At 35.2% G+C, this 19,712-nt stretch overlaps 1 protein-coding gene across 3 annotated transcripts in view; it reads left to right on the top strand.

Moving 5' to 3' along the window:
- TLK1 (tousled like kinase 1) overlaps nt 1–19,712 on the top strand; it is a 159,888-nt gene that overhangs the window by 119,155 nt on the left and 21,021 nt on the right. For all 3 annotated transcript variants that reach the window (XM_001927890.6, XM_021075292.1, XM_021075293.1), the window contains 2 exons: nt 6,700–6,766; nt 18,889–18,986. In XM_001927890.6, coding sequence (XP_001927925.1) covers nt 6,700–6,766; nt 18,889–18,986 — 165 coding nt within the window. The remainder of the gene's footprint in view (nt 1–6,699; nt 6,767–18,888; nt 18,987–19,712) is intronic.

Raw genomic sequence — 19,712 nt, 5'->3', positions numbered from 1 at the left:
AGCCCACAAAGGGTAATGCAGAAAAAAATCCCTGTTTTAAAGTGAGCTGCTTTAATTCTCTTCTGCTATGTAACTTACTGTATTCATATGTCCAAAGATTAGGCTGTGGACATCTTTGTGGGGGCATTATTCTGCACACCATAGTAGCACTAGTTCCCAGTTCAAATTTTTTTTTTTATTGTATTGTGAACCTTAGGCACTTCAGAGGCAGACCAGTTTTGTCCTTTCTACACACCCCCATTGCTTTTTCCCAGTGATACTTTTTAAAATATTGAGGTGAAATTTGCATAACATGCAATTAGCCATTTAAAAGCATATGGTTCAGTGGTGTTTAGTGCTTTCATGGTGTTATACAACTATCACCTCCCTGTAGTATCAAACATTTTATTCACCCAGAACACCTAATCTTCATTAGTCAGTCCCCATTCCTCCCTTTCTACATCCTTGTGGTACCAAATCATCTGCTTCCTATATGTGTTTGCCTCTTCTGGAGCATTCATAAAAGAGACTCATGCCGTGTATCTATGCTTATGGTAGTACCACACAGGTTTTGATGACCATAACTTTGTGTTTGTTTTTGAAATAGAAACTTGAGTCCTCTTTTTCTTTTCAGTATTGTTTTGTCTTTTTGAGGACCCTTGAAGTTCCATACGAATTTAAGAATCAGCTTTTTCTGGGAGTTCCAGTCATGGCGCAGCGGAAACTAATCTGACTAGGAACTATCAGATTGTGGGTTCGATCCCTGGCCTCACTCGGTGGGTTAAGGATCCAGCTTTGCCCTGAGCTGTGGTGTAGGTCACAAATGCAGCTTGGATTCCACGTGGCTATGGCTGTGGCATAGGCCAGCAGCTGTAGCTCTGATTCAACACCTAGCCTCCATATGCTGCAGGTGCAGCTCTGAAAAGCAAAAAAAAAAATAAAAAAGAATCGGCTTTTTCTGTTTAGCAGAACGTGTGATGTATATTTTGATCAGGATTCCACTGAGTCTGAAGATCACTTTGGGGAGGTTTGCCCTCTTAACAATAGTGAGTCTACTAATTTATGAACACAGAAGTCCTTTAATTAGTATTTTTTCTTATCTTTAGCAATGTTTTACAGTTTTAAGGGTGCAAGTTACTTTCTGAGTTAAATTTATTCCTAGGTATTTTATTATTTTAGATTCTATTATACATTGAATTGTATTTTTAGTATCTTTTTTAGATTGCTCATTGCTGGTGTATAAAAACAACTGATCTTTGTGTATTGATCTCTTGCACTGCAACTTTGCTGAAATTATTAGCTCTCATTCATTCTTTTGAGATTTTCTACATATAGAGTTGGGTCATCTGCGAATAGAAATAGTTTTACTTCCTTTCCAATTTCAGTGCATTTTATTTCTTTTTCTTACTTAGCTCCTTTGATAGTACTACCAGTACAATATTGCACAGCAGTGGGGAAAACTTTTTTTTTTTTTTAATAAATTCTCTTTATCATGTTGACATTTTCTTCTATCCTAGTTTTTTTAAGAGCTCTTCAAAGGCAGAGTAGTCTCATCTCCCCCCTCCCTCATTTAAAAAAAAAAAAGTCTAGTCCTTAATGTGTGGCAGGTGCCCCTAACAGTCTCTTTACCAGAGGTTATATTCTCCTTAACTCTGAGACTTCAGGTTATTTCCTGTTTAATAAGATCTTTAAAGAATTGAATATCAAATTTATTTGAGGAGTTCCCATTGTGGCTCAGCAGTAGCAAACCTGACTAGTATCGATGACGCAAGTTTGATCCCTGGCCCCACTCATTGGGTCATGGATCCAGAGTTACTTGAGCTGCAGTGTAGGTTGCAGACCCAGCTCGAATCCAGTGTGGTTGTGATGTAGGTCTGTAGCTGCAGCTCTGACTTGACCCCTAGCCTGGGAACCTCCATATGTTGCAGGTTCGGCCCTAAAAAGACCAAAAACAAAAAATTTCTTTTAAATGTGTATTTCCTGTTTTCTGTTATTTCTATTGCAGACATCCTACATTTCTATTAAATTATTGTTTAACAGTTTTTAAATTAAAAGTTAAATTCTCAGTCATTCATACTCTCTATGGAAGATTATCAGCAGTTAAGTTTGAGGTTTAAATTTCTTGCTTTTTAAATAATTTTACATTACGTTACCTGAATAGATTTAAGAGTTATAGCATGCTCCTAAATAAATTTACGTATATGTGTAATAAAATATTAATATTTAGTCTGCCATATTAGGTATGGTTCTTATAGGGAGGGATTGGACTTTATCTTTGCACTCTCTGAACAAAAGATTTGCTAAGTAATTTAACCAACTGACTTGCTCAAGAGGGTGGATGTTTTTTAAGCATCTTTAAAAACGTTGTAGGAGTTCCCATCGTGGTGCAGCGGAAACGAATCTGACTAGGAACCATGGGGTGGTGGGTTTGATCCCTGGCCTCGCTCAGTGAGTTAAGGATCCAGCATTGCCATGAGCTGAGGTATCCGTCACAAATGCTGCTTAGATCCCATGTAGCTGTGGCTGTGGCGTAGGCCAGCAGCTGTAGCTCCGATTCGACTCCTGGCCTGGGAACCTCCATATGCCATGGATATGGCACTAAAAAGCAAAAAAAAGGTATAAAAATAATTTATGTGGCAATTAAAATTAATATTATCCTAACTTAGTCTTTTCATATATGTTTAAAAAATCCTATTTCTTTATAAAAGATTGTTCCTAGTTAATTTTATTGAAATATGTTTACATTTTATCTAAAAGTTTTGTTAATGGAAATAGACAACAGAGGTATCTAAAATGCAAGTATATGTCAGGTACTTTATGATAGAGCAGCACAAAGAAATGTAAGAAATGTCTTTTGCTGTTTGGGGATTTGCATTCTATTTGGTGAGACAGGAATAGGAATTCTTAAATTGACATCTTTGAGCTCCAAAATTATGTGTGTGTGAAATTTTCTAGAGGTTGTTTGCAAATACATTTAGATTATTTTTAGATATCCATGATTGTAAAATAGTAAAAATTACTGCCCCAAAAAATCAGTAGTCCAGTAAGAAGCACTGTCTGTAAAATTTGCTTTTATTAATGCTTCAAAACCAAGCGTAGAGAGATGTGTGTGTATATGCGTGTGTAGGTATTTATTTGAAGCTTTATAGTAGTAATCAGAAGCATTAAGTAATTAGCAGTGTTCTGTTGATGACAGTTACCAATAATCTTTAGTGAGAATTGTTTCATATTAGAATTACACCTGTAAAATAATACTCTGAGGTCAAAGCTTTTGAAGTTAGTGAAGTATCACAATACTAAGTAAATTTAGGGAAGAGAGTATTTGTGTGCATTTGCTTTAGCTATAGGGATATGGATGATTTATATTTTGAAGCACAACACAAACGTAGCAATTGGAACTAAATGCTAGTAAATAGAAAATATGCATTACAGGAGTTCCCATTGTGGCACAGTGGTTAACTAATCTGACTAGGAACCATGAGGTTGCAGGTTTGATCCCTGGCCTTGCTCAGTGGGTTAAGGATCCGGCGTTGCCGTGAGCTGTGGTGTAGGTCGCAGACGCAGCTCGGATCCCCCGTTGCTGTGGCTCTAGCGTAGGCTGGTGGCTACAGCTCCAATTAGAACCTAGCCTGGGAACCTCCATAGGCCGCAGGAACGGCCCTAGAAAAGGCAAAAAAAGAAAATGTGCGTTACCATTATACTATAAGATTATCCAAACAGTATTCAGCAAACTAAGTCATCATGGAGCTAATTAACATTGATTATTAACTCACAAGAATAGTAACTATTGAAAACTACTACCAAATCAAGACAATAAAATATCTTCTCTCCAAATTTCAGAAATTCCCAGTGTGTAGTAGGTGTCCAGTTTTGCCTATTAGACTTCTTAGTAGAAAATGGTATCAAAATTTTAGGAAATTGGGAGTTCTGGTTGTGGCTCAGCAGTATTGAACCCTCCTAGTATACATGAGGACACAGGTTCAATCCCTGGCCTTGCTCAGTGGGTTAAGGATCCAGCATTGCCTTGAGCTGTAGTGTAGGTCAAAGACATGGCTTGGATCCTTTGTTGCTGTGGCTGTGGCATAGGCTGGCACTGCAGCTCTGATTCAACCCCTAGCCTGGGAACCTCCGGTATGCCACAGGGGCAGCCCTAAAAAGACAAAAAAATTTTTTAGGAAATTAAATTAGTCATACTAATTTTAGTTTATGAATACTTTTAGCTATATTTTGTAACTCCGTAAAAACCAAAGTATAGAATTACATTTTATTCCTTTATAGAAGCAAAATATTTACATATTTTTAAAAAATTAATTCTGAACCCCTGCTATGGTTTGCCATTGGACTTAAAACCATACTTCAAGAATAAGAAATCATAAGGAGTTTCTTCAGTGGCACAGTGAGTTAAGAATCTGACTGCAGCAGCTTCGGTCACTGTAGAGGCATGGGTTTGATCCTCAGCTTGATGCAGTGGGTTAAAGGATCTGGTGTTGCTGTAGCTGTGGCATAGGTTGCAGCTGCAGCTTGGATTCATCCCCTGGCCCCAGAACTTCCATATGCCGTGAGTACGACCATAAAAAAATTATGATATTGTTATATATAGGTAATTAAATTTCCATTGATGGCATATATGCCTGTCCAAAAGCTATTTGCCAAAATTCCCGTGGCTTTGCTTTACTTGGCTAATTGAGGTAGTAGTAGTAGTAGCAGCAGCAGCAGCAGCAGTCTTTTCTTTTTAGGGCTGCACCCACGGCATATGGAGGTTCTCAGGCTAGGGGTCGAATGGGAACTACAGCTGCCGGCCTACACCACAGCCACAGCAATGCAGGATCCAAGCCATGCTTGCAGCCTACACCATAGTTCACAGCAACGCCAGATCCTTAACCCACTGAGTGAGGCCAGAGACCTGCAACCTTATGGTTACTAGTCGGATTTGTTTGCGCTGTGCCACAATGAGAACTCCTAATTGAGATATTATTGATTTCAGTTCCCAAACTGCATTTTAAAAAGAATAGCCTTTCTCCTTTCATCCAATCTGCACGAATGTTTCACATTTACACTGCAACATTTAGCTCTCTAAATTTAAGTAACTGCTGCAGCTATCCACTGTTGCTCTATTCAGTATAATAAAATCCAGTGCTTGTGTTAACCTAAGACTGGGTAGAGAGATTTAATTTTAAATGTTTATTTTTTCGCTCTTAAGATATTTCTAATGGAATACTAACAATTTCTTGGAGGTTTTTTTTGGTTCATTGAAACCCTTTATTCAGATTTAGTAAATTTAATTAGCATCTAGCTAAAGGTAAGTGGCATTTATAGTAAGTGTTGCTGAGGGACCTGAACCAATGTAAATAAATCATTCTTGGGTTTAGGACCTTAACCACATATCCCCAGAAAACATGAGTAAACAAACAAGGGCTTAAAGCAATTCTTTTAGTATTTTTGTATCAAATGGAAGTTGTTTTGTTGTTGAGTGGGGTTTTTTCCTCTTTCTTTCACTTTAATGATACAGAATCATTTTTTCTTAGGAAATGTTATGGTATGTATGTATCTTGTTATGATTCTACATACATTAAACTACACTTGAACTGTGAACAACATGAGAGTTGGGACTCCAACCCTTTCCACAGTTGAAAATCCAGCTGTGTAACTTCACAGCTGGCCTCCTGTATCTGAGGTTCAACCAACAGATTCAACCAACTGCAGGTCATGTGGTATTATAGTATGTATTTATTTTAAAAAGTGGGCCTGTGCAGTTCAAACCCTTGTTGTTCAAGGGTCAACTGTAATTATTTTTCAAATTTATATTTGAAATGGATAATAAAATAATGATAAAGTACTTTCAAGTCTTATGTCTATTTACATTTATTAATAATTTGCTGCTTTGACTATATTTTGGCATCCCTATATCTTAATTTATTCACTGGCATATGGAAGCAGAGAAGGGAAAAATGTCTTAGTTTCTTTCTTTTTTAAATCAGTGCCCAAATTGGACTGATTCCATTTGCGGTGATTTCCCAGTACATTCACAGTAAAATAAAATTTGTTCCTTGGTCTAAAAGTTCATGTTAGTTGCTCCCCTGTTTACCTCTCCTGCTGACAGCCTCTTTGACTATGTCCTGATATTTGCATTTTCTTCCTCTTCTTACATGTCAACCTGTTTCCATCTTAACATCTTTGTACTTGCTGTAACCCATGTCTAGAACATACACCCTTAGGTTCTCTTGTGGTTGTTTTTTGATGTTTAGATCAGGATCACCTCCCTGAAACTCAGTGTAAATTAGTGTAATACAGTCAGTCAGTCAGTCATCACAACAACCTTTCTAATTTCCTTCATAATACTTACCTAATTTGAGATTATTTCTTTGCTAAGTTATTTCTCTTCTGCCTCCTTACACCCACTATAGAGTGTAAGTTCAAACCAAATTGTAAGGAGAAAAACTAACTTTTTCATTGTATCCTTAGAATCTAAATTATAGAACATCACTTGATTCATGGTACTTGTTAAAAAAATCGTTGATTTTATGAAGCAGTCGATTGTTCCATCTATAAGAATTAGGTGTATTCTGAAGAATACTTGGAAGCACTTTGTCTTATTTATTTTAGGCTGAAGTTGTCAACATTTTAGTATTTCCATTTGATTGATTTTTTCTTATTGTGCTGGTTAATAGGAAATAATAAGTATTAATCTTAATATCTAGAGTTACAATTTCATTTTGACAGGTTGACTCTGGCAGAATATCATGAACAGGAGGAAATTTTCAAACTTAGACTAGGACATCTCAAAAAGGTATGTGAAGTATATGCTGGATTTTTAGTTTGTTACCAGAGGTTGTGAAAAGTTGTTATAAATGTATTGAATAAGTCAAAACTTAAAAGAGAAAGCACCCAAATTTAAAACTTTAGGCAGAAGGCGGGGGGCATTGAAGTTGCATTTTTCTGTTCAGTAAAATTAAAAAAAAAAAATTCCTTTATCTCGAGGCAGCTTACAAACATTTGAGATGCTGATAATGTCCCTGTAGTGGAGGAATGATTCCTGACCAGAACTCCAGGGTCTTAAGATTACTCTGTTGAAATACTATGTTTTTGTGAGAAAATGCTTTATTTTTAAGATGAAATGTAAGATTTCAGATCGTTTGTGTCCATTTCATAATAAGTTGAAATAATTATGAATTAGTAACAAGCATGTTTCTTTGGCTTAACTTGAAAGCTATTGAATGCTTGATTAAATGTTTCAATTATAATATATACACTGGCAAATTTAGCAGAGCTTGCTCATCAGTAATCCTATGAAGTGATAATTTAGAAAAACTTTGCTATATGTTATTAGTAATTTTTTATAATGTATATAGCTTTGTACTTGTTTGTAAACTCTGAAATTATAATCAATTCATTGTTTTTACAGTTCATATTTTTAGTTCAAATCATTTCAAAGAAATAATAGATTTTCCCCCTCAAAATGAAGTCACTGAGAGATGAAAATTCTTTTTCTTTGATCCAGTTTTTTATTCTGCTTTCTGCTTATCAGATTACTTACATTTTTAAAAATAGTCTGAATAATAGCTAAAACTTGAGTTAGTGAACTAATAGAAGATAGAATCTATGAAATCATCTCCCTGGGGGAGGGTAAGGTAGGTCAGAGAACCTCATTCTTGTTGCAGCTACCACCTGACTATAGATGTTTTTGTTTTTGGAGTACTGTTAACATGTTTCAAATCCCTGCCATTTAATTACAGGGAACAGGAAAAAAAATTATACATATGTGTGTCTATACGCATATATGTGTAATTTTGTGTTGATGTTCTTTACTATGCCATATATGTTTATGCCCCTGCTCAGAAAAGTTTCAACCTAAAACTATTTCAACAGTAAATTCTAAAATTGTTTCTTTGGTCTCTTTTGTTTTGTTTTATTTTTGTATTCTGTTCTAATTATTGACTATTTCTCTTGCTCTTTGAGATTAAATAAATAACTTCATTCTGTTTTGTAACCAATGCAGTTGTAATGGGACTATAAAAGGGAAGAGGGGACTTTGTAGTTTAGAATTAGTACAAGTATTTGTTTGGCCATCTAAGCTATGTTGTAAATTATAGAAACTTATGTTTGGTGTCCCATATAAAGATTTATCAGTTATTTTTTAACCAGATTTTCATGATGGTGAGACACTAAGTATATATTTAACTGGAGGGCTATTATTTTCCCATACCATAGTGAATTTCAAGTTATTCTTTTTAATGAGATTTTGTCTTATTTTATGAAAACATGATATATAAAATCTGCAATTATAAAGCAGTTAAATTAAGAATCAGCTATTTGTATTACAAAAATACTTAAAGTCTTTCAGAGGGTTTTTTTTTTTTTTTTGATTGGTTGGTGTTTGGTTGATTTTAAAGCTTTTCTGGTACATTGAAAATATTTGATTTTTTGAAACACATTTCATAAAGTGAAGTACATGTACTTGAATGTCTTGATACTATTAAAAACAGTTAATAAGCTGTCTAGATTATTATACCTTCTCTTCTCGTCTCCATATTATCTTCTTTCCCGGTGTTTGACTTCACCATTTTTTGTATTTACTCATTCTAATAATTGTCCCCTCCAAAATCTTTTTCCTGTTTTATCTTTTTTTCAGCTTTTATCAAATTTACTGAGCAGTTTTAAATTTCTGACTTTATGTTCTTCTTAACCAGTTTACAACATTACTTTTCTTTGACTTCCATCAGGGAATATTTTGGGAGAGTTGGGTGAATTAATGCTGAAATATACTTTCATTCCTTGAAATCTCACATTTTCTTCTGAGAGACTATTTTGGGTGAGAAGAATGAATGCATTATGAAGAAAGTTGCTAGTAGTACACACAGGCAACAGAAATGAATAAGTAGTATCACTTTAGAACTAGCAGTTATCTGCTTACCACTGGGGTATTACTTTTTGAGTTGTACAATTTAAAAATACTAAGCATTGAGTTACACGTTAAAAATAAGATATTTGGTGTTTTAAAGCACAGTTGAAAAGTAGGTCATTAAAAATAGGTCATTCTGTTTTCTAAAGCAGAAGTAGATTGGACACTTGTAACACAAAGAAAACAAGCTTCAGTTGAGGGAAGAGGTGTTATTAGCTCCCTGTGCTCCTGTGGTTATTAAGCTAACAGGAAATATACCCCACCCTATAACTATGTAACTTCTACTCTAGGCTGGATCTGATCTGTATTTGATATCCCTGTAACCTACACAGGAATTAACCATGTAACTAACCTACATCAGTTTAGGGCTTAGACTTGGAGCCTGGCATACTACTATGTTGGCAAAAGTGACTCTCACTCTTTCTTTAATAAAAACTCTTGAAGGTAAGTGGAATTATTAGTTTAAATTTGTTGGCACTAACGGAAAAAAACTTCCATCATTGATGAAGCCCGTGCCATTTGGACATAAGAGACTAGAGGGCATATTTATTTTTTTCTTGAGATGAATAGTTTATGATGTGCACTGTATTTCATAAAGATAATCATTATTAATAATTGATAGGTAAGCTGAAATGTGAAAGAGTATATATATTTGCCATTGAATAAATCGTAAAGTTGGTGTTCTGTACTATTCTATAGAGTCAGAAACATAATAAATCCAAATCTTGTAAATGTGTTAGTGTGATAGAGCAACAAATGAGAGTTAAGCATTAAATCCATGGCTAAAATAAATACTTATTTCTCGTTACCACCAGTTAGTAAATGTAAGCTTACTTAAGGGCTTATTGTCTTCTGAGATTAGGAAAATTTTTGTGCAGCATCACTTTTTAAAAAATATATCAAGAATTATTTAATATTTATTGTTTTAGTTATCATTTATCAGTTTATGAAATCATTGCATACTCATTCTATAAGTGATTTATTTCCACACTCCCTGAATCAGGCATGATTCAAATTTCCATTGCAGGAGAATTGCATAATATTACATTTTGTAGACTTTGAAATTTAACCATTCTAGAGTGATCATTATTGCTAACTTTGAATGCCAAGATCTTCCCTGTTTGCCTTATCTAAATTATTATGGTAATAATTACTGGTAAAGCCAAATTTGAGCCTTTTCTTACTCCTATTTACTTTTTATTTATACATTTCTCCATTAACAGATGGAAACAAATTGATTCTTTGTATTTAGAAGAATTAATTTACTTGTAGCTTTCTTTGCATCTCAAAGTAGTGGGGAATGTTAGCTTTTTGTTTTTCTAGAAACATGCTATATCATTTTCATTGCAGGTAAAGGAGAGTAGTTAAGTTTTTCTTACACATGTACTTCTCTCTCATATATTACTTTTCTTGGGTAGTCTGTTAGTGACTGTTCTGTCAACTAGAATATTTTTTAATATCTGGTTCATTGTTCTTCACTCTAAATTTATTTATTTATTTTAGGACTGCACCCTCGGCATATGGAAGTTCCCAGGCTAGGGGTTGAAATGGAGCTATGGCTGCTGGCAAACGCCCCAGCAACATGGGATCTGAGCTGTGTTCATGACCTATATACCACAGCTCACGGAAATACCAGATCTACAACCCACTGATCGAGGCCGGGGATTGAACCTGCATCCTCAAGGATACTAGTCAGATTTGTTTCTGCTGTGCCACAATGGGAACTCCTCTAAATTTATTTTTAAAGGTCAACAGAAAAAGCACATTTTGGGGGGGTAAAATGTGCCTAATTTTACCTTTTATATATCTGAGGATTTAATAGAATAAAAAAGAAATACATCGTAAAATATATGGATACTATACAAATTATTCCTAAAATTTATTTAAAAATAACCTTTTTTGCTACTAGTAATTATGCACAAACTTCCTCACTTATCACTTATTAAAAGCTTGTAGTTGCATTGGGAATAATTTACTATCTTTAAAAAATTGTTCCTTTGGGGCAGAGCCACTAAAATACATAGAGTCCCATTTTATGTACCTATGCCACCTGGGGGATCTGTGGATTTAAGAAAACTAATAAACCGTATACCAATTACCTTTTATGATTGATCCTATTTGCATACCAGTCTTTGATACATTCTACTAATGGGAAAGTCATTTATCTTTGTGATTTGGAGAGTTCTGCTAGGTTGTTATTTGTAGTTCTCATCTTTACTCTGGAATTGAAGATAACTACATGGATGTGCTTTTTCCAAGGATTGCTATTAAACTAAGACAACTTTTTAATCACTGAAACACCGTCTTCCTTGTAGTAGATTATAGCTGTAATCATGTTATTTAAAAGATACAAGATACCAATCATTGATACTCCAAAATAAAGAGGAAATAAAGAGTTTTGAAAGTTATTAGGACCAGGAACTATGTCCTGCCATTGGTTTTCCTCAAGTTGGTGATGTAAACAGTCTGTGGATATGTTGCTCCTTATTTTCTAGTCTTTGAGTTTCGTTGTCTTCTACATTTTAAATATTTGATTAGTAGGAGAGAATGCATGTAGAAGATGTGACATCTCAGTGTGGAATGTTAGTGTAGTAGGGGTTGGCTTTAAAGTTTGTGTTTGGGTGTGGGTGTGTGTGTGTGAGAGAGAGAGAGAGGGATTTGTAAGCCCTGAATATAAGTGCCAGAAGTTTTTATTGGAAAAACATAACCAACTTGTAATTGAAACAGGATTAGTCAAGAACCATCAGCACCAACACAAATGTAACTTTGCAGACCGAAGGAATCAGCTAAGCAATTACAGTCATCTCAATCTCTACTAAAACAAAAATCGCATCCAACATGCCACCTGACACCATTTCTTTCTCTCTCTCTCCTTTGCTCCTTGCGATGTGGCATTCATCTCTCCTTGTGCCTCCGTTCTGAAGAGATAACAGTATAGCAACAACTCTGCCACTGAAATCCTGTTCTCTGACCGATATTGGCACCTGCAAAGAGAAACAACCAGTAACAGGCAGCAGCAGCATCAGTATTAATCTTCCATGATGAAATCTTTACAGGTCAAGAACAAGCACACAGCTCTTTTCTCATTCCTTCACAGTGGACCATGCAACTAGTTGAAATGGAAGACAATGGATTATCTGCAAGCCTTTTGAACAGTGGAGAATACAGGGAATTGGTTTTAGGTGATTTAACCCCCAAATATTCTTGAAGTTTCAATCTCCTTTGGTCTTTCTTTCTAGAATACCATTGTCATCTGATTCATCAAATCCTTAGTGTGATCACAATAAGTTTGCATAGGTGACATCTCTTGTCACTTCAGGTTTGAATGAAAATATGAAAATAAGTAATGCTAGAAGGCTTCTTAATCTCTAAAACTGTGTTCGCCTTTATATTCATGGCCATGTCTGGACAGAGTCAGAATTTTTTCTCTCAATCAAAGCCAACCACATGGTATGTTATATTTTCTTTAGAACATAACACAAGATGCTCCTTGTGTAGGGAATAGTTTCAAGTGAAAGTCTAGTGAAAATGCATTATACTAGAAAAAGGCACCACTAAGCCCATGAGGAATATTTTGAGGTTCCTGACTTCTTGGCATGTGTAGGCAAGAAAAGTGCCAAGAAGAGTGTTGGAATTCTAAACTTGACATTCTGTGCTTAATTCTGCTTCCGTTTAGAAGTGACTACATTCTATGAAAGCTGCCTGTGCTGAGAGAACATGTACCTAGTTTTAGATAGGAAAGCTCCCAGTGCTTATGTTCTACTTCCTACTCTCATTGTGAACATACAAACATATTCCTGGCTCTTTTTTCCCTATTTATAATTATACGTCTTAACTTGGTGGTAGATGATGTTCACTTACAAAAATAAAAATTTAAAGATAACTGTGTTTTACTTCTGTAGGGTTTGATATTAATCCAGTTGTATACAAGCAATGGAACTTTTTAAATTTTGGAAACAATCTTAGAGAGCAGGGTTTAATTAATTCAGGTTTGTAAGTTCAGTCTGGAAATAACTATTTCACAAAAGGGAGAAAACAATTGCTTTGCCACTGATCATGAGAACTATAATTCCAGGCCATTAATATGCATGTGCACACAGAGAATCTGGAAGATTAGGCACTTCTCATTTTTATGTAAAAAGTTAAATATTTTTATACATTTAAAAAAAATGAGTCCACCAAAGTCCTGGTAAAGGCCAAAAGGAGGTAGAAAACTGGGAGTGTAGTAAAGCACTGTACCTGTATGTACGAGGGCTTGGCATCAGCACCTTGGTTAGTGTTGAAACATCGAGGAATTTCATGCCCCTAGTACAACAGCTATGATTTCTTTTTCAGGCAGTATACTAAATATTTAAAATTCGTCAGTCAGTTATATTTATTTGCTTCTGGGAAGGTCAGATTTGGTTTGTTTTAGGATCGGGGAACTGACAGAATCAAAACCTGTCCATTTTAACAGTTATTCCCATTTAGGGGTTTCGATATATATATTTATGCATGTGATGAGAAACTAACAACCACCCCACCTTCCGCCCCACAGAAGGAAATGAAGTACAGAGAGGGGAGAAAGCATTAAGGTTCTGAGATAATTATCTGAGCCCGTTTAACACACCTGAGGGAGATAGAGTATGCTCCCATTAGTGACATCCAGCTCAGTGATTGAGGCTGGGAGTCTAGGGAGCATATATATAGTTAGGAAAGGAAAAAAAACCTTGTTAATTTCTTAATTTTTGTCCCTTCTCTTTATCCTGCCCTACTCCTCAATCTAAATAATCATACTCAAGCAAAAATAGGATAATGGGCAGTAGTTTCAAAACTGATCTCTTTACAGTCAAATCTTTGTCTAGGTGGTTTTTTGTTTGTTGGTTCATATTTCCAATGGTTCATGACTCATTTATATTTAAGACAGATGAAAGAATGTAATAGAGAAAAACCTGGAGACATATAATAAGGATAAATTTGAAGTAAATTGGTAATGATTTTCTCCTTAATTCTTTTTTTTTCATTGCCCTTTCTATTGGCTTTTAATAGCGTCTTTTGTTAATTTAACCCTTCATTTTCCTGGTAATAAACTTTTAGAATGATGTTATTTACAGTTTACGAAATTAAAACTTAATTTGTGGACCTTTAGATACTCTTGAGGAAATCATATTGTTGATACTATGGAAATGAATTTGGTGTTAAACCTTACTCTGAACTAGTTTTCCCAGACCAGCTAATGTTGTTATGGTGCTATTGAATGGATAGTTGAAAATGATAAGCTTTTCTCTGCTTCTACCATCTTCATAATATACTACACAGAATTCTTTTCTTTCACCAACCCTCAGGGATTATAGGCAAGCTGAGAATGATACATCAGAAAAATACTTTCTGTCTTGTCTTGGCTTTATAGAAAGACAACACTTGCAAATAGAGGGGGTTTTGGTGGGGCTAACATGTAACATACACTAAAGATTTGCTGAAGAAGTTTAAACTAGTATGTTTAATTTTTTCAGGAAACACATCAGTTTTACATGCGAAAATGCATTTTATAATTCTAAGCTTTATAGTTTAATGCCTATACACCCCACCTTTTTTTTTTTTTCCTTTAATAATTGCCCTTTTAGGAGTTCCCATTGTGGCTCATTGGGTTACAAACCTCGCTGGTATCCATGAGGATGTGTGTTCCATCCCTGGCCTTGCTCAGTGGGTTAAGGATCCCATGTTGCCCCAAGCTGTGGCGTAGTCGCAGGTGCGGCTCAGATCCCGCACTTAGGTCAGCAACTGCAGCTCCAATTCAACCCCCAGCCTGGCACTTTCCATATGCCCCAGGCACGGCCCTAAAAACAGGGAAAAAAAGAAAGAAAAAGCTGTCGTTAAGAGAAATGCTCAAAAATACCCCAAATTTGCCTAGTAGTTTTAACCTGCCATTATTTTACAGAGATTCTACCTGCTGTAACATACTCTTGGCCTAGAATGTTGAGCTAAATGGATATTAAGTTGCCTGAAGGATTGATTTTAAATCGAAAGCATTTCTATGCTAAATACCTGGTGAGGGACAAACTGGTTTTACCTTCCATATAAATTTTTTAAAGTTAAAAATTTTGGAAGGTAGTGTGTTTTGCGGGTTACTTAAATGATGCAGTATTGAGATCTGTTGTATATTTATGACCTGGATTTTATGTGTGTATATTTATGTAATTCAGAATATGAGATCTTATTTCAAATTACTGCTAAAATAGCTGTAATGTGTACTGTTAAGGTCCATTGCTGTATTTTTTTGGCTTAATCAGAAAAGAGCCATGTCCTTTTATTGTATGTGATTATCAAACCTACCTCTCTAGTTAATAGATTCTTTTCTTACTCATGTCCCTTCAACACCATAATTGCCTACAGAGACCAGTTCCTTTCTGGAGATGCTCTTTGTTTCTTCTAGACCTTCTCTGTTTTAACTGCTCTGCTCCAGGATGACTCAAGGATTGAAGCTTAGTGTTCTTGCTAAATAAACATCATCTAGCTGTCTGGATTGCCTTTTATTGTAGTAATTTGGCCTGCATTTGCCTTGCATTTGAGGACTTCATTCCATAATAATCCAGATCAATTGTGAGCCCAGGTCAAGCTTGCTTCTCTTCAACCCTCTGAAAATAATTAATTAAGTTAGTAGTCTGATGACAGAAAGGTACCTCTTTCTGTATTCTGTATTCTGTGGTTAATGTCAATTTCAGGAAAAGACAGTATGGCCTACAGTATATAGATCTTTGGAAATGATCCGCTCTAAAGATAAATTAGTTGCTGAGACTACCATATTCTAGACTGTCGTAAGCTGGGGCCAGACCAAAACTGCCCCTTTCTCTAAGAAGAGGATACTAGGCAGTATTGCCCTAGTGTTTGCCTAAAAGTATGTGTATTAATCTGCTTAGTCTGCCATAACAAAATACCATAAACTAGGTGGCTTAAAAAAGCAAATTTATTTCTTGTAGTTCTAGAGGCTGCAAGTCCAAGATCAAGTTCGAGTAGAGTTTAGTTTCTGGTGAGGCTCTCTTCCTGGTTTGTAGACACCCGCTTTCTCAAGTTCTGCCGTGGTTTTTTTCCCTTGCACTCCCACAAAGAGGTGGCAGGGTTGGGAGGTCTCTTTCTCCTCCTCCTCATAAAGCCACTAATCCCATCTTTAGGGCTCCATTCTCATGACCTAATCTAACGATTATCTTATAAAGTCCCCTTCTCCAAATACCATCACATTGGGGTTTAGGACTTAGACACAAAAAATTTGGAAGGAACACAAACCTTCAATCATAAAAGTGTGTATTCTTTTTCTCAGTGGGATTTAAGAGAAGTTACTTAGAACTGCTGAATCATCCTTTCCCTAGAAGTGTTTCTCTTTTGTTTTAAGGTCCAAGATACTGTGGTATAAATATTATGTTATAGTATGGACAATGTAAATATATTTCACTGATGGCTATGGAGGATTTATGTCTATTTATATATGACTTGAATAGTTCCTTCACTTCACAGGTATTCTAGGATCCAGCTTTTTTTTTTTTTTTTGTGCTCCTGGCATTTTGGTTTTTTCCTGTAAACTTTACAATTCAAAATGATTGAAGTTTGCCTGTGCTTTTGTACTGTAAGATCTTATGGGACATACTTGTCATGTTTTATAGAGGATAAAAACTTGCTTAACTGACAGACATTTATTTCTTTAGTGGGTATTTAGTGATATTGATTACTGTCATTGTATAAACATCTGAAGATTACCAATCTAGTTGAATCATAATTATATATTTATGAGTTAATTTCATTTCTCTAAATTCACTTTTCAAGTAGGATCTTCATACCACAGTTTCAAAGAAAAGTTGAAACAAGTATTTCAGCTGGTATTCTAATAGGCATTTTACAATTTGTCAGGTTATTTAAAGTTATACTAGCTTACTGAGTGTTTAGTAGCTTCCTACATACGTAAGAAATTAACGACAAGTTTTAAGGCAGCAAAGTTAGTAATCTGATGACAGAAAGGTACCTCTTTCTGTATTCTGTGGTATAAATTTTTTCATATTGGTGATGTAAATAAATTTTTTCATACTGGCACACTTGTATGGCCAGGTTCTTACTCTATTCTGTATAATTAAATTGAGACAACTAAGCTGTGGTTTGACTTTATTATTCCAAAATTCTTAATCTATTTCTTGTCCATATAATTAATCTTCAACTCTTTGGTCTCCTGGAGCATTATTTTATCTTTTTTCTTTTTTTATTAAAATTGGGAATATTTGTAACTGAAGATACATTAAATGAGGAAATTTCAGAGAATTTATCTGTTTTAGAAAACTTCAAAAATTTTTAGAAAGGTTTATCTTAAATTTATTTTGAAGGTTTCTATGTATCATCCGATGTCTAATTTATATTAAATATCTCTGCAACAAGTAGTGGTTGGGTTTTATTTTTAAATGATTGAAATAAGGAGTTCTCTTTTGGTGCAGCAGGTTAAGAATCTTGCGTTGTTACTGTAAGCAGCTTGGGTCACTGCTATAGCGCAGCCAAAAATAAATAAATCAGATAAAATAATTGAAAAATCTTAAGTGTCAAGTGGAATACAAACAACATATTTAGATCTAGTTTTTAAATCTGTGAACATTTGTTTTTTTATGATACTTAGCTTATGATATACATTATGATACTAAGTTTAAGCCATTATATTTTCAAGGTAAATTTCAGGATCAATTTTTTTGAGAGAAAGGATTTTTTAAATATCAGAAGATAAATCATTAAGAGATGGTGTTAATGAAAACCAGAAATACTTAAGTACAGTATTCAGAAATACCCTCTATTCTGTGTGGTATAGATTTATAACGGTAGTGGTACATATTTAGACCAAGGCAATTTAAATTATTTCTGGATATACCAGAAATAAAACTTTCAGCTCACACATAATAAATATTTATTCAACAATATAAAATTGAGCATTTCTAGAACTTTCCACTGAAATTTGGTATATTCTTGTCTTTTGAGTAGTATTTAAATTATTAACAAAGAGGTGTGTGTGATAGGTAATTTTGTTTTGGTGTCCAATTTTTTTAATGTTCTAAAATTTGTATATTTTGAGACATGAAAAATATTTGTCAAAATGTTCACATTAAATGGATATTAAAGTAATTTGTTTAGGATCTGCCATAGCTATTCTTAAAATTTTTGTTTTAGCGTCTCTCTAAGATCGTAGTGGGGAGTTCCTGTCGTGGCGCAGCTGAAACGAATCTGACTAGGAACCATGAGGTTTTGGGTTCGATCCTTGGCCTCGCTCAGTGGGTTAAGGATCCGGCGTTGCCGTGAGCTGTGGTGTAGGTCGCAGATGCGGCTTGGATCTGGCATTGCTGTGGCTCTGGCAAAGGCTGGCAGCTACAGCTCCGAATGGACCCCTAGCCTGGGAACCTCCATGTGCCATGGGTGTGGCCCTAAAAAGACAAAAAAGACCAAAAAAAAAAAAAAAAAGATTGTAGTGGGATTTATCCAAAGCGAGTGGTCACATTGGGGGGTGTGTGTGTGTGTTTGTATATTCCAAATGTTGTAAGGTCTCAGAATAATCAGTGGATCTGTCTTCTACCTTTCTTTCTCTTTTAACTGTCGTGAAATAACCTTCATTTCATTTGTTTTGTAGTAGTAAATTATTCCCTCTTAAATTAAAATTTGGATGTACCAGAAATAAAACTTTCAGCTCATTTTGTGTAGGTCAGGTTCAGACTGCTTTGCAGTCATTTTCAGTTTAGACATTATAAAAATAGATCTCTTGTACAGAATAAAACTCAGCATCTCATTAGGTATAGATTTTGATGTGGAGGATGGTTTCTTAAAATAGGCTTTTTGCCTTACCTTTTTTCCATCTTTTCAGGCATTGAAAAGAGCACTTTTTTGGTCTTTTTAACTCAGTGGTACTTTATAATATACTATTCTTCCCATCACTGTAAAAAAATTGGTACATGAGTAAAAATATCTTTTTATATCGCAAATAAATTGAGCTTGTTATAGTCCCCTCTCTTCATTTTCAGGAAGAGGCAGAAATCCAGGCAGAACTTGAACGTTTGGAAAGAGTTAGAAATCTTCACATCCGAGAGCTCAAAAGAATAAATAATGAAGATAATTCACAGTAAGTTATTTGTATTTCACAGTTTTACATAAGTTTTTTCTCCCCTTGGAAAGCTTAAGCACTGTATTTCCTTGCTGAGGGTAAGGGGCATTCTCATTGTAGACCTGAAGTCCTTCCCATGGCTCAGAAGGCCTTGCATGATCTGGTCTCTGGCCACCTCACCACCCCATCTCTCTCATCTTTCCCTCACTTACATGTCTTAGAGACACTGGCCCCCCTTCAGCATGTCCAGCACGTTCCCATCTCACGGCTTTTGTGCTTGCCATTTCCTCTGCCTGAAATGTTCCTCAAAGTAGCTGAGTGGCTTACTTTTTATTTCACTCCAGGTGGTCATTAGAGAGGCTGTCCCTAGGCCTCCCTGTCTAAAATAGCAGTACTTGCCTTACTGCATCCCTTCTCTCAGTATCCTTACACTGCTTTAGTTTTTCATAGCATTTATCACTATCTGGGATTATATATATTTTTTCAGTTATTTTATGTTTCCTTTCACTGGAAGGTAAGCTACTTGAGAGCAGGGATTTAGTTTTGTTGTTGCTAGCTATATCCCTAGAACCTGGACAAGTGTCTGGCACGTGATAGGCATAGAATAAATATTTGTTGATCAAACACAAAAGTTAATATTATAGTAGTGAAGGAGGAATTATTTCAACTAAAGGGATTTCAGTAAGCCGTGTTTCCAGCATTACATGAAAACTGGAGACAAAATTGAGAAATAGTTTTAAGTTA

Source organism: Sus scrofa, chromosome 15 (genome assembly GCF_000003025.6).
Source record: "Sus scrofa isolate TJ Tabasco breed Duroc chromosome 15, Sscrofa11.1, whole genome shotgun sequence".
NCBI lineage: Eukaryota > Metazoa > Chordata > Mammalia > Artiodactyla > Suidae > Sus > Sus scrofa.
This window is presented reverse-complemented; position numbering and strand designations above follow the sequence as displayed.